Source organism: Grus americana, chromosome 18 (assembly GCF_028858705.1).
Source record: "Grus americana isolate bGruAme1 chromosome 18, bGruAme1.mat, whole genome shotgun sequence".
NCBI lineage: Eukaryota > Metazoa > Chordata > Aves > Gruiformes > Gruidae > Grus > Grus americana.
In genome coordinates this window covers 7,326,491-7,340,963 of record NC_072869.1, presented here as the reverse complement: position 1 = coordinate 7,340,963, position 14,473 = coordinate 7,326,491, and the positions used below count along the sequence as shown (strand labels likewise).

The 14,473-nt window shown below is 51.6% G+C and overlaps 2 protein-coding genes across 6 annotated transcripts; both read left to right on the top strand.

Moving 5' to 3' along the window:
* Window position 1: 1 nt before the first annotated feature.
* TEN1 (TEN1 subunit of CST complex) lies at window positions 2-4,055 on the top strand. The gene is made up of 4 exons (XM_054846139.1): window positions 2-68; window positions 2,059-2,165; window positions 2,289-2,446; window positions 3,777-4,055. Exons 2-4 carry the CDS (start codon window positions 2,080-2,082, stop codon window positions 3,911-3,913), a joined length of 381 nt encoding a protein of 126 aa, XP_054702114.1. The 5' UTR covers window positions 2-68; window positions 2,059-2,079; the 3' UTR covers window positions 3,914-4,055.
* Window positions 4,056-4,200: 145 nt separating this feature from the next.
* Window positions 4,201-11,628, top strand: CDK3 (cyclin dependent kinase 3). 5 transcript variants are annotated; one of them, XM_054846134.1, is made up of 8 exons: window positions 4,201-5,172; window positions 5,294-6,645; window positions 7,604-7,681; window positions 8,081-8,201; window positions 8,708-8,878; window positions 9,303-9,404; window positions 10,199-10,402; window positions 10,801-11,628. In XM_054846134.1, exons 2-8 carry the CDS (start codon window positions 6,518-6,520, stop codon window positions 10,924-10,926), a joined length of 930 nt encoding a protein of 309 aa, XP_054702109.1. In that variant the 5' UTR covers window positions 4,201-5,172; window positions 5,294-6,517; the 3' UTR covers window positions 10,927-11,628. The 5 variants fall into 5 exon arrangements, with proteins under 5 accessions (XP_054702109.1, XP_054702112.1, XP_054702111.1 ...); XM_054846137.1 differs by having other exon boundaries at window positions 4,201-6,645; window positions 10,199-10,282; window positions 10,804-11,628; XM_054846136.1 differs by having other exon boundaries at window positions 4,201-6,645; window positions 10,199-10,282.
* The last annotated feature ends 2,845 nt before the right edge of the window (window positions 11,629-14,473 follow it).

The following is a 14,473-nucleotide window of genomic DNA, read 5'->3' as shown; positions in this document are numbered from 1 at the left end:
ACGCCCCCACGACACCGCCTCCGGCCACGTGAGCGCCACCGCCTCCCACGGGAAGCAGCGGCGAAGCGGTGAGCAGGGAGCTGGGCTGCAGCTGGGCCCGGGCCTGGCTTAAATCGTGCTTTAAATGTGCATGCAACGGGCTGCAGCTGGGCGGGGGGGTGCGTGGCGTCGTGCTTTGAATTGTGCATTAAACTGCGCGTACAACGAGCTGCAGCTGGGGCTGCGCCTGCCTTAAAGCGCGCGCTCAATAAATCTGGAACTGGGAATGCTGCGTGAATCAGGTGCGCGTTAGATTGTGCGTGAAATGGTGCGGTAAATAGACGTGTAATGTGTTGCAGCTGGGGCTGGGCGTGCATTAAATAGCACGTGGAGTGTGCATAGAACAGGCGTGCGTTAAACTGTGCATCGAGAGTACACACGACATGCTGCATCTGCAGCCAGGCATTTGACAGTTCATTAAATATTTCATTAAATCTTCATATAGCATGCCGTATTTGGGACTGGTCATGCATTAAATACTGCATTAGATAGCACACCAAATCTGTATATAACATGCTGCACTTGGGGCCAAGTGTGCATTAAATGTGCATGTAACGTTCCACAGCTGAGGTTGCACATGCATTAAGTAGTGTGTTGAATGGGCACATAGCACATCACAGCAGCGTTGTGTTAAAAAGTGCGTTAAATGCACGTGAAGCATCTTGCATTCCTGGCTGATCCCATCCTGCCACACAGCGTGATTCAGGAGCAAAACCTGAGCGATGCTGGACATCCTCGGGAGGTGCAGAATTGAACCTGCTTTTTAAATTTGGGTTGGGTGAGGTGGAGATGCAGGGAGCTGTGGAATGCACGGAGGTTGGGACCCTGCCAGAAGGGTTTCACAGCCCGCCGTGGGCATGCACAGCCTTGCATGGGGCCGCAGGGCAGCCAGCCCCCAGTTCAGGCCTGTGCAGAGAAGGGGTGAGCCCTGGTTTTGGTGGCTGCCTGCAGCAGTCCTGCGTGGGATGGTGGTGGGGTGTTTTGAAAGGTTACAAGCCCCTGAACAATGCATGAGATGGGCAAGGGGCACCAAGCGTTAAAGCCACAGGGTTGCAGCTCAGTGTCCCCACCGCTGCATAATCAGTATTGGGGATCCTCAAACCCATTGGGGTGACCCCACCTGTCCGATTTGCAGGAGTCTCTGCCTGGGCCACTGTGCAGCTCTTGGGGTCCCCCAGAACACCAGAGAGAAAAATCAGTAAATGGAGCATGGAAACATGCTGAACACAGGCACCCTGCGAGGGAGATCGGAGGGAAAAATGACCCCAAAGAAACCACTTTGGGGCACAGCCAACTGCCTGGCTACGGCACTGGCCGGGCAGAATTAAAACGTTGCCGAAGCTGTGCTGCATTCCTGCTTTGCTGTGTGCTGTGCGCTCTGGCTGGCCTGCCTATGCCCGCCCTGCTCCACCGCTGAAGCTCCCGGGAGGTCCCACCTGAGTCTTGTCTTGGAGTGAATCGTTCTCACTTGTCGCTGTCTCCTAAACCCCACTGGACTACTGACGAAACCAGACTAGCTTGTGCCCAAGTAATTGTTCTCCAGCTGCAGGATCAGACACTGCCGGAATTTCTTATCCTGCAGCATGAGAACAGACTCAGGATCATATTTCAAATTTTGCAGCATGGTGCCCTGTTACCCCAGCAGCCAGGTCTCCTGCATCTCAGTCCCTCACGCTCTCCCAACTTCTCAAGCCCTGCCTTCCCTCAATCACCAGTTTTTCCACTTCCTTGACCTTTCTCAACCCATCCACAGCCTGGGGGAAACCTGGAGGATCTGGTGGGCTGCCTGTGGCTGTTCACGTTGGATTGCAGGAGGGAAAGGTCGCCTCTTTATGCCAAGGTGCCTGGGGCTTGGCATGTGCACTGAGCTGCAAACAGGACTCAGCTGGGAAGCTGTAATGCTCCTGCAGCCCCTTGGAAGGGGGCCCCTGGGCCAGGAAGGAATTTTGGGGCAATGTCATCTAATATCTGGATCAGGCACTGGGGTGGCATGAACTCAGATCTTTTGCTTTGCTGCAGGCCCAACGGTGGTTGCGTGAGATGCTGCCAAGTGCTGGTGTCTATTACTTCCCGTGGGAGATCAACAGCTCAGTCCCAGACGGGGAGGTGCTGAGGACGTTTGGCAGGTGAGGTGGGTCCCCTGGTCTCCATGCAGGCCAGCCCTTTCCTTCACTGGCTGACCCCCCCTCCCTTTGTTTGTAATTGTTGTATCTCTGTACCACTGAGCTTCCCAAATCGATCGTTCCCAGGTTATGCTGCTATGACTTGGTCCGGTCCGAAGCCATTCTCACCACTCAGCACAGCTCAGCTCAGTACCGGGTCTGTGTCGACACCACGTTTGTGGAGCCGTTCCAAGCCCAGCTGGGATCTCGCTACATGGTCCTGGGAGAGGCTGAACACAGGGAAGGTAAATGTTCCAGGAACCCCTGCCCTTTGCTGCTGCTCATGGTCCATCAGCTCCCTTGTGGCTCCGTGGGTGCTCGGTGAGACACACTGTCACTGAGGTTAGTGTTACACACTGTCACTGAGGTAAGGCTTGGCCAAGGCAGGCTCATCTCGTGTGATTCAGGGCAGGAACAGCCTGTCTCTCCCCGTTGACCATGTGAAGAGCCACCCTTATCTTGGTGAAAATCTGGTGCCCTGGCACAGATTTCATTAGAATCAAGAAGTGCCTCAGCAGCATCGCTGAGCTTGTGAAACCTGCACTAAAGTGGCATCATTGCCAGACCCCACATCGTCTTTGCTCTAAACGTGGCCAATTGCAGCAATACCTCGTTGCGAGCTGGCTGGGTTGGTCTTTGCCATCCTTGAAAGGCTCTAATTATATCCCTGCCCTCAGACATGGGGCGTGAGGAATGCAGGCAGGCTCTGTCACGCAGGGCACCCTGTTGTCCTTTCCTGGGGTGCCCTGGGCGTTACGCCGGCTGCATGGTGCTTTGCGTGGGGACTTGATCTGGGCTGGGCCGTGGGGTTGTGAAGCAAATCCCAAGTGTTGTCTTGGCCACACCTGATAACAACCATTCTCATTCATGCCATCAAAATCCTCGGTGGCATGTGGAAAATCACACTGCATGTGGCACGTGGTGAGTAACCTGCTAAGCCACTGCTGCAAAATTCCTTTAGAAAGACATGTTATTTTGGTCATCACAGCTTAGGGGTGAGTTGGCCCCGTTTTGCACGTGTGGAAGGGGAGCAGGCTGAGGTGGTGGCTGTGTCACCAAGGTTTGGCCCCTTTTGTTTAGCTCCATGTTAATGTTTGAATGCCAGCAATGAACTGTTGGGTATAGTCAGCACTGAGCCTCTTCTAAGCCCAGCTTTGTTCTGTCCTCTTCTTGTCTGCACAGAGCCATTCAGAAATGAGCTTAGACCCGTCCCGGATGCTTTTTAGACAGAGAAAACCAAACTTCATCCAGCCATGAAGTAGACAGACACTGCATGGCTGGCACTGGCACCGACATGTCCTGGGCTCAGTGTTCCCCAGTGCAAGGAGAGTGCAGTGTCAGTCACCAGTATGTTGTAGCCAACAGGGCAGAGGGAAGGTGCGTCACTGAATTAACCTGCTCCTGGGCCTGCTGCTCAGGCAGTGGAGGCACAGCTGGTCCACGCTCCTGCAGGCTCTCAGGCTATGGTTATTTGGCCAACTGGAGCCATATGCTGCCTGAGGGAACCTCTCTGTTTGCCTCCGAGCTGCTCCGTCTGTTTTTCTTTCTACAGAAACTTCCTGTTTATATTCCCAGGTGAGGGTCCAGTGGTAAAGGCGCGAATATTGACCTGCGTGGAAGGGATGAATGTGTCCTTGCTGGAACAAGCCATACAGGAGCAGAGGAAATACTTCAACGAGAGGCAGGAGCGGATGGGAAACAGCACATCCTGACAGCAGCTCTGAGACCAGCCATACGCTGGTCCTTGCACTGCCGTTTGCAACAAACATGTTAGAAGTAAATTTAACGGGTGGTTTTGCAATGTACTGGGTTTTGCCATCGCAAATAACAAAGTCAAGTTACTAAGCAGGGAAATACTTGAAGACTGTGAGTCAGTATGCGTCTGTGTGTTGTCTGTTCATGCGAGGTGTTATCACTGAAAAGGGCTCTGGGAAGCAGGTTGGTTGGTTGTGTAAAAGGGTGGTTAAGGAAAGGAAGCGCTTGAGTTATACTGGTCCTCTTGTAATGCAAGGCCTGGAGACGTCAGAAAGAGAAGTCGTCTCCAAATCTCAAGGTAAGCAGCTGACACTCACACGCACTGCCGGAGCCCAGCGGGTCACCAGGCTGGTGGCAGATCGGAGGTAGAGGGCATTAATGCAAAGTTTGTTAGTGCTGTGTGGCTGCGGGTCCGTGAGTGCCTGCATTTGGTTACTGTGACTCAGCTGCCACGCAGGAGTGTTCCTGGCAAAACACTCACATACCTGGACTGACCAACAAAGAAACAGGAAGAACAGAGAGTCACTATTTTCAGTAGCATCTGCCTCTTTGGGTTTTCAGGAGCTGATGTTCAGGAGAGGATTGGCTTTAGCTCTAAAATAAATATTTGCAGTGCTCTGAGAACCACCACTTTCTTCCTTGACACAACTAAGTTTAGGAGACCTTAAATCATTATTTTTTTGAAGCATCTAAAGGTTTTGATTGATATTTTCCTACATAAATATGAAAATAGAAGGCAGCCTGTCTTTTATTGATTAAAAACCTCTTTCTTGCTAGGGCAAATGCATTAGGCCCTGCAGAAACCCCACAGATGATGTAAGAAAATTTAACGAAATGCAATTTTCCTCCTTCTCCTAAGTACTGGGTGTGTAAGGAAGTGTTTGGCTTTGAAAAAGTTGCAAGAGGAGGAGACGAAGTTACATCAGAACCACTCTGGTTTAAGAACATGGTGCCAGACCCACCCAGCAGCATTAAATCATCAACAAAAAGACAGAAAATCACTAATGTGAGATGAGAATCAAATGTTAGTGCAAGAGGGAGAAGACTCTTCTGTGCTATAGCAATCCCTGGACCCGGAGTGAGCTGGGACTGTGGTTTGCAGGGGAATTCAGCCACCTGCAGCTTTTTCTGCTTTTTGCTCAGATTCTCTGGTGAGACGTTCAGAAAATAAGGACTGAAGCCATACAATGCACAGCAACAGATCAAAATGCAACAGGTACTGGCAACATCCCTGTTTACCAGCAGGCTTGATTCAAAATCCTGAGATGGTTTGGTAATTACAGTTCTTGCTATAATCTTTAATCACAGTTTAGCCTTATGGTTTTTTCTTCATGCAGTTTTGATCCAAAAGCCCTGCCTCAACACACTCTGTTCAGCCCAAGTCCAAAAACATGATCTCAGGAGACAAGATTTTAACCTGGTTTTGTAAGAAGTGATTATTTGTCACAATGTGTTTATATTTACACCTTGTCTCCTATCTGTTGTCCTGCCTTCCTCCCTGTCCTTAAATTTTATCCAAATGGCCAGGTTTGCCAGAGAGTTGGGAATATCCAAGATGCCAGGACTAGGAATATCCAAAATGCCACGTTCCTACAACTGCTATGAAAAATCGCCACAAACCCAACCAGCCAGGAAGAGGAGAGCAAATTTGGCAATGACTCCGGACAGAGACACAGGCACAAACTGAACCTTCACAAGCCACTGGAGAACCCACACAGGAGTTTGCCGTGGCCATGTGAATCCCTCTTCAGCCACAGAGCAACCACACTTTGGTTCTTTCACATTAGCAAAATTGGGATCAATTTTAAAAAGATTTTGAGCCACCAGTCTGCACTGTGGGCCCACAAGCCCTCCAGGAATCAGTCCCTACGGCTCTACCTTTCCTGGTACCACAATGCGTAATATTTTTTTAATCATGTCCTGTCAGCTGTCAAGTCAATAATTAATCCCCCGCCAAGGACACCTTCCAAAAGGCTGACCAAGCAGCGCAGCCCACAGTGGGGAGGTTCAAGGGACAATTGCGCAAGATTAAAAAAAAAAAAAAATGTTTCTGCTGTGTTTGACCTCAGCGTGTCCCAGGGAACCCTGGTGACACACCACATCCCCCTGATGCCAGGCACAGTGCAAACGGAGCTGCAGAGCTTCCCTTGGCCCTGTGCAGTCCCTGCTGCCTTTCCCACAGGCCCAAAGCGCCTCTTCACATGCACGTTGCTCAATTTTTGCTTTAGCTAACACACCCCACAACCTTGGTCACAAGTAGCCGGTCCCAGGCAGTTGGTGCATGCTGTGTCTGGCTCTTTGGGTCTCCCGAAGACCCCCAGACAGACGCCCACCAGCGTGCCCAGGCAGCCTCGTCTGCCTGCAGCTGCTCCAGTTCCAGGCAGGTCCCTGTGCTGCAGCAAGGGGGAACCCAGACCCCAGAGAGCAGCTCAGGGGACACGTGGGGAGAGCATACACCTGCACATTTGGGAGGTTTGGGGGGTTTTTTCTTTCTTTTTTTTTCCCCCCTCAGAAAGCAGTGCTAGCTGCCCCCACTGCCATCACAAGGCTGAGGCAGTGCCATGGATGCCTTCCAGGAGGTGTTTCAGAAGGTGGAGAAGATCGGGGAGGGCACTTACGGTGTGGTGTACAAGGCTCGCAACAAGCGCACGGGGCAGCTGGTGGCCCTCAAGAAGATCCGCTTGGACTCGTGAGTGGGACAAAGCCCTGGTCCTGGGGGCTGCCATGGCCTGGCCCAGCCCAGAGCCCACACGGCCTGCCACGATGCTGGGCCGACCACTGCCTCAGTGCGGTGGCAACAGGGTGCCGAGGCGAGAGGGGACTGAGGAAGAAGAATGGCTCCTCTGGGGCCAGTGGCACTGCCCACAGGGAGATGGCCGCCAGCTGGGCCCAGCAGTGCCCCAGACCTGCCATGGGAGTGAGCAAGCCCAGCGTCCAAAATGGTGGAAGAGGCTCAAAGAAGCCTGATGTGAGGGATAACACCGTCTCTAACGGCTCATGCCAGCAGCTAGGGCCTGACACGGTGCTACCTGGCTCTGGTGCCATGGCCCAGGGCAGGAGGAAGTAGCCGCCATTTTGGGACGTTGCCGCTCCTCTCCCTCAGGGGTGTAGTGCCAAGGCTGGTGAGGCTCAGGCTCCTGCAGGGCCAACTTCCACCTCTCCAGGGTGGGGACCGAGCAGATAGAAGCTTATTGCTGTTCCCCTGGGTCAACCCTGGGCTGTCTCCACGATGAGGGGTGTCACTGTGGACCAGGGGCCATGGTGGGACTGCACCCCATGGCAGCCCTTCAGGATGGTGGAGGCAGCTGCCTGAGGCGCAGAGATCTTTCATCTCCCCTCGTCTCTGAAAAGCAAGGCTTGAGCATCTAAATCATTGCTTCTCCAAATGTGTCCCCAGGTGCTTCCAAAAAAGCTCTACCCCAGAGCTTGCACTGCCTAGGTCACCCCCTCCCTCTCCTTCCCCATGCTTCATTTCCCCCCAGCCTGCCCCACGCACGACTCCATCCCAAACATGGGGCGCCCAGTGTGAGAGACCCTCCCCTGGGCAGGCGATGGGGTGCGATGGAGCGGCAAAGGGACACAGGACCCCAATGGGTTGTGGGATCCCAATGGAGGACGGGGTGCTGTAAAGCCTGTCTCTGCTGCAGGGAGACGGAGGGTGTCCCCAGCACTGCGATCCGAGAAATCTCACTGCTGAAAGAGCTGAAGCACCCCAACATAGTCAGGTAAGACCTGGATTAACCCTCCCCACCAGCACATTGACAAGCTTCTGCTCATCCCTACGGGGAGCTCTGGGTACAGGCAGCAAGAGGGACCTCCAACTCCTTCCCTGACTGCACAGAAAGAAGCAAAATAAACAGGAAAATGCAAGAATCACTTGTACTTCCCTGGTTTGCAGCAATAGCCCACAGCACAGCCATTTTACTCCAGCAACACAGGCTGGTCCAAGCTGCTGCCGCCCCATACTAGATGCTGCTTTTGTATCTGCCTCTCTGTGCTCCAAAGGACTCGGAGAGCAGAGGCATCTGTGAGAGGAGGGATGTTTGGGTAAAAAAAAGGATTCAGCAAAGGTCTGGAGAAGGTGCTGAAAGGTACTGAAAGGAGCACTTGCACTTCTTTTGCAGGCTCCTGGATGTCATACACAGCCAGAAGAAGCTGTATCTGGTGTTTGAGTATCTGAATCAGGACCTGAAGAAATACATGGACTCATCCCGAACTGGAGAGCTTCCTTTAAGCTTGGTCAAGGTACGGTGTGGAAGGAGTGCTAACAGGCTGGGCAGAGAGCGTGTGCTGCCTTCTGCTGGGCAGAGCCAGCACTGAGCTGTTCTTACCTAGACTGCATCTGAAAGAGATTCATCCTTGGCTGGAGACATTCAGCCTCTCAGATCTCAAACATTTTAGCTGGGAAAACCTCATAGCACTATTGCTCAGCACATTTATTTCCCAGCTGTTTCCAGCCCATCTCACTGCAGAACAAACTGCTGATAAGAGGACAATTGAAGGATCCATTACTAATTGTCTTTGTACAGAGTAACAGATAGGTAGAAGGGACTGCCACAGCTTGGATTGGAGTGTCCCTGACCCGTGTAGGGTGGGAGCATTTTGCGTGCATCTCTGAGTAGTGGTCTGCAAGCCTGGTGTTGCATTATACTAAGGTCTTTTTTTCCCATTCAGGTCTATAAATGATGCAAAGTGTGTTGGTTCAAAAGTGGTTTCATCGTGGCCTTGTCTGAAATGTCTTCTCTCCTTAGAGCTACCTTTTCCAGCTGCTGCAGGGTGTGAGCTTCTGCCACTCGCACAGAGTCATCCACAGGGACTTGAAGCCACAAAACTTGCTCATTAATGAAGCAGGAGCAATCAAGCTGGCTGATTTTGGACTGGCAAGAGCTTTCGGAGTCCCCCTGCGCACATACACTCACGAGGTATTGTTGAGGCTCCCTGCCACCTCGGAGTGGGGTACGCAATCCATAGTGGGTGAACAACAGCAGCATCGCAAGTCACTCATCCATAGCTGAGGCACAGCTGTATTAGGTGCTCTTAACCTAACCTGCAGTAAGGGATTACCTCGTGTCCCCACAAAGTGTGCTGACTGTTTCTACCCTAGCCTGCCTGCAAGCTTGGTTCCCACCTTCTCTGCGTAGGCTATATTTATTTGTTCCAGCGTGTCCTGTTGAAGAATAATCTTTTAATCCCAATCTTGCTGTCACTAAAATGTCTGTTAATTGAGCATGGCCTTGGCACACTCTGATTTGTACAGTCATTGCGTTACAGCTGAGATGAGAGGAGTCCATGCCTCTGGTTTCACCCAGAGAAACTAGACAAAACTTGTTTGTTTGTTCCTACCAGGTGGTGACTCTGTGGTACCGAGCCCCTGAAATACTACTGGGATGCAAATACTACTCAACTGCCGTGGATATCTGGAGCATCGGCTGCATCTTTGCAGAAATGGTAGAAAGGGTTTAAATAATCTCTTTAATGAGCAGAAAGGGTGCAGCTGCAATGGGAAGTGGGGAAGGAGGGACAGGATACAGAACATCTGTGATACCGTGGTCCCACTGGGGTGTGTATTATGGAAAGTCCACCCTGAGGGTTAGCTGATCCTTAGCTGTGGGCTCAGAAGGAAATCTGCCACCCTCAGGGCCTGGCAGAAAGCAAAGAAACCTCAGTACTCCAGCTGCAGTTCCACATCTGTGGGAATGCGATGCCTCTCCTCGCACAAGGGGTAACTTCAGTCTTGTTGCTGCAGGACTTTGATCCTGGGAGGAGATGACTGTCTTGCAGATGTCCCCATGGTGGGCTGCAGAGAACTAGCACTCTCATTGCATGGCAGAGCGGATCTCCTAGAAGTCCACACTTCACTTTGAAGAGCTCTTGTTATCCCTGCAGTGTAACAGCACTATCCCTAGCTCCCAAAGCCCCTGAGCTGCAGGTCAGCAGAGCCTGGTCAAGTAGGTGGGGAGGGAGTTAGCCTGCAAGAGCAGGTGTTAGGAAACTGGAGACAAAGAGGATAAGGGACTGGCTAAAAGAGGACAGCTTCAGGGGAGCACGGATCCATGGACAGGAGCTGGAGACAAGCAGACAGACACCCGTGACTTTCCCAACCACTGCCTGACAGAATCGCTGCTTTGTAACCGCCCTCGTCTGCGCAGTTGTTTGTATCTGCTGGGACAAAGGGTTGCTTGCAGTGGGAAATAGGGCACACAGCTGATGGAAAGGTGGGAACTATTTTTTTTTCTCCCCAGGTGACCAGGAAGGCCCTGTTTCCAGGGGACTCTGAGATCGATCAGCTCTTCCGGATCTTTCGCACCCTGGGCACTCCCACTGAGGTGACCTGGCCTGGGGTGACCCAGCTGCCTGACTACAAGGGGAACTTTCCCCAGTGGGCACGGAAGGAGATGAAGGATATTGTTCCCAACTTAGATCGAGATGGTAGAGACTTACTGGTGGTGAGTGAGGGCTCAGAACAAGACCTGGAGACAGACAGGATGTTTTCAAACTGGGCAAAGAATAGGGACATTTGGGACTGATCTACCTGGAAGTGCATTAGCTGATCTATGTCTAATGCTCATCTCTGCCATTGCAGAAACTCTGAATCATCGAATCGGACTCAGTCCTGGCTCTGAAGCAGGGCTGTCAGCACAGGTTACCCTAGGAAAACACTGCAGTGAGGGTCAAGAAACCTTTCTAGAATAATCCCCACAGTAATTCCAGCTGTGGGTTACTCCCAAAGCCCAAGGAGGGGAAAAGGCAGGACCAACATCTGGATCTAGGCCCAGCCATGTGCACGTGCAATCAATCATTTGGTTTTTAAAATCCTAAATCTGCTGGGTTTCTCTCTTGGCAGCAGTTGCTCCTGTACGATCCCAGCAGGCGCATCTCAGCCAAGGCAGCCCTCAATCACCAGTACTTCTTTTGGAGAAGCCCTCGGAGCCCTGAAGAGCGACGTGCGCTGCAGAGACACCACAGATGAGAAGACACAGCTCTCCCCCTGCGCTTGCACCTCCGGGTAGCAGTGCAGGTCTGATTTTGGGCACTTAGCAGGGTGCTGGCTGGGACCCAGGGTCTCACTTCTCCCGAGGAGCCTGGAGAGGGACATTCTTGCATTTAGAGTCTCAGCCTGTTGCTGGGGGAAAGTTTGGGTTACAGCCAGCAGAGCTGTTCTGAAGAGGTCATGTGCAAAAGGGTGAGGGGTATTTATTAGCATAAACCACTGAAATGTGGAGAGATCGTATCGTTGTCCTCGCATTAGTCAGTGAGCTAAGGCGGCACGTAGCGATTTCTGTCTCTCCAGCACTGGAGCATCCCCAGTTGTCGGTGGCAGTCCCTGACACCAGGGCGTGCTGGAGCTCCACTTTGGGTAGGAGAGCGCTTCTCTGCTCAGCCCTTTGCTGCTGTTACCAAAGACTAGGGTTGTCAGCACTAGACAAGTTGTTTAACCTGAGCTGTTTAACAGAGTTGACATTCTGCTCTTCCACACGCTGAAGAGCACTATCAGGTATCTTAATTTGTGTCTTAGCTGGGATCAAGAAGCCAAAAGATCCAGTTAGTGTAAAGCACTTGTTGCATATGGCTGGAAACAGTAACAGCTAAAACACTGGCTTTCCATCATCGGTCCAGATGTACTGCTGCTTCCTTCACTTTGTTGTCTTGGAAATGTTTTTGCTATTCAAATGTTTGGAGAATTGTCACTAACTTCTGGTATGGTTTTGACATCTTCATTTTTTTTCTTTCAGTACATTAAAAAATAAAGGCTTGTCCTTTGTTCAGAAACTTTGGTGTTTATTTTTTGGCGCAGCCCATCAGGCTAGTGACGCAGGACAGTTTGGCCTGTCTTTTTTTCCACAGAGGTCTTCTCCCTTCCTCTTCTCCTGCACTCTTTCTTTTATCCTTTCCAGCCCAAATCCTTGGCAGGTGCAGAGAAGTACTCTCAGTTCTGTTGTGGAATGAGGGGCTGATGGTTCTGCAGCCCAGTGCTGTCTTGGTATCGTAAGGTGGGCTTGCTTTCCATCAGAGTTGCCACAAACCAGTTCAGACTTATGTTCTACTTATTTAAATACTCAAAAGACAGATTTTTTAACTTAGGAAAACCAAACTTCTGCAGTCCTGTTTTTCATGCACTTGCATGCATGTGCCCTCCTAATAACCATGATCCTAAGAACTGATCTCAGCACGACCTGACAGCTCTGACAAGCTGTCACATTGCTAGAGTTTCACGTCAGATAAACAACGCAGTAAAGGGGAGAGGCGGCTGCACACACAGCTGTAGCACAAACCTCCCTCCCCACCTAACTAGGTAACAGAGAATTTGCACAGGGGAGAGAAATCTTTAGAGTCCCTCCTGAAAAAAGCCCCTCTCAACCCAAGGCCTGCCTGTCTAAAGCCAAGCTTGCTTTCCTTTGGCTCCCTCCATCATTCCTCCCTTCTCCCACCCAACAAAAGGCAGCAGGTGACTCTGCTTAACTGCCAACATCAAAGAGACTTTGGTCATCCCTACTGCAGCACCCGCACCTCCCGAGAGATCCCCAACAGCCAAACCCCGGGACCTGTTGCTCACCTCCTTCCGGGCCCTGCAAGTTTAGAAGCTACCAGACCCTGGGGGGGCTCGCTCACTTCTGCAATTTGCACAAATTAGGGTTTTTTTTTGGGGGGGGGGGAGAGTCGGGGGTTGCTTTGCTTTTGAAGCTGTTTTTAGGAGTCACGCTGGACTGGCTGCCTGGAAAAAGCTGACCTGCCCATGTTCGGGAGGGCTGGTTTTCTGATTGAGCAGGGGAGAGCAAGCAGCTGGGCTCATGCAGCAGCCTCAAAAGCAGTGTGGCAGGAAAATTGAAGCCCTGCTGTGCTCCTGCAACATCTCATGTCCTCTGTATGATAACACCCAGCTTGCAGGGGCACGTTTGTGAGACATGGATGAATTCTGATATAAGAATCATTTCCCTGCCTTTGCATACATGTTTTAAAGTCAATTCATTTTGTACAGATAACGCTCCGTTGTTTGCTCTCTGCAAACAAATGCTCGTGTTGTACCTGACAAGCTGTTTGCAGAAGAGTTTGTTGTTTCTGTTTAAAAAGACCTGCGTTAAGAAATAGACACCAAGGACATTCAATCCAGTCCAGAAATATAAATAAAAATACTACTGCTCACGTAGCCCCACAAAACAAAACAACAGGCTGAATTTCAAACATTTATGACCCGACCCCACTGCCAGCAAAGGGAACCAACAACAGCCGTGTTGAAATTACCGCTCAGGGAAAGCCACGATGCAGCCCCATCACCCTGTACCTGAGAAGGGAGGAAAACCACTACCTGGCTCCTCACAACCCCACCAGGCAGCTGGGCTCTGGGAAAGCCCCGCGGCTGCAGGGTACTTCCCATGGACACATCGGGAGGACACGATTCAAGCTGCTTTCTGCAGATGAGGACCACTTGGTAGCAAAGAAAAGGATTTTTTTAGTGGAGTTTCTTCAGAAACAAAAGGCAGACCAGCAGACCAGCCTTCAAAGGAGTCTGCTCAGCCAGCTAGACTGCTCAGCTGCCTAATTGTCTCTTAACGCCTTCACCCAGCCCTAGGTAAATACCTCCCACCACGCAGTTAGGGAGCACTTTATCCAAAATGATTAACTGACTGCCTAATTACCAGCACTCCAAGTCCTTTAGTTGCAGAACATTCCTCAAAACTATTTAATCAGCACTTCAGGAAAAAGTCACCACGTGAACATCATACTGTTTTAAAAACAAGCATGGTTTTAGCTCATCAGCCCTGGAGCCCAGCACCCTGCCCCACGGAGCGTGGCAAGGAGAAGGCTGACGGCAAACTCACCTGTCGGGCAGAGCCAAGCTGCAGGAAAGGTAACGACCCTTCTGCTGATGGATCCTCCCTGCTTTCAGCCAGCTGAGGGGAGCAGAGCCAAAGCACAGCAAGGCTGCTCCCAGCAGCTTCGGAGAGCTGGGACCCAAGGACTGCTGGGAACCACACTGGTCCAGGGCTCCACGGTTGCGGTGGGATGTGATTCTCACCTGGCTGTGCTCTGAGGACTTTTGGGCTCAAGCCAGGGTTTGTCTCCTGATGTGTCCCCTGGTCCATCACAGTCCAGCTCCAGCCCTTGCTGCTGGTCCCAGCCAGCCAGGAGGGCAATGCAGAGTTCCCCATGTGCCAGCGGTGCTCTACCAAGAGGAAACAGGCTGAGAACAGATGTTCTGGGGTGTGCGGAACAGTTTTCCCCATTGTAAACCAACAAATTGCCCCGTATTGATCATGGCTGCCGAGATGGCCATGGGCACCAGTCGTAGGCCTGACAATAAACACAGACACTGCAGAGCATGAGACAGAGCCTGGGCAGATCTTGGACTGGAACCTTGGTGTTTCCGTAGCTGGACTCAGACTGTTAATGCTGAGCACTACCTACCAGCAGGAAGGTAATGGGACCTGTGATTGTGCTCAGCTTGCCAGCACGGGAAAAATTTCTTCTTGGAGCCCAGACTTCAACTGCCAGCTAGGCATATGGAAATAGAGGCTATG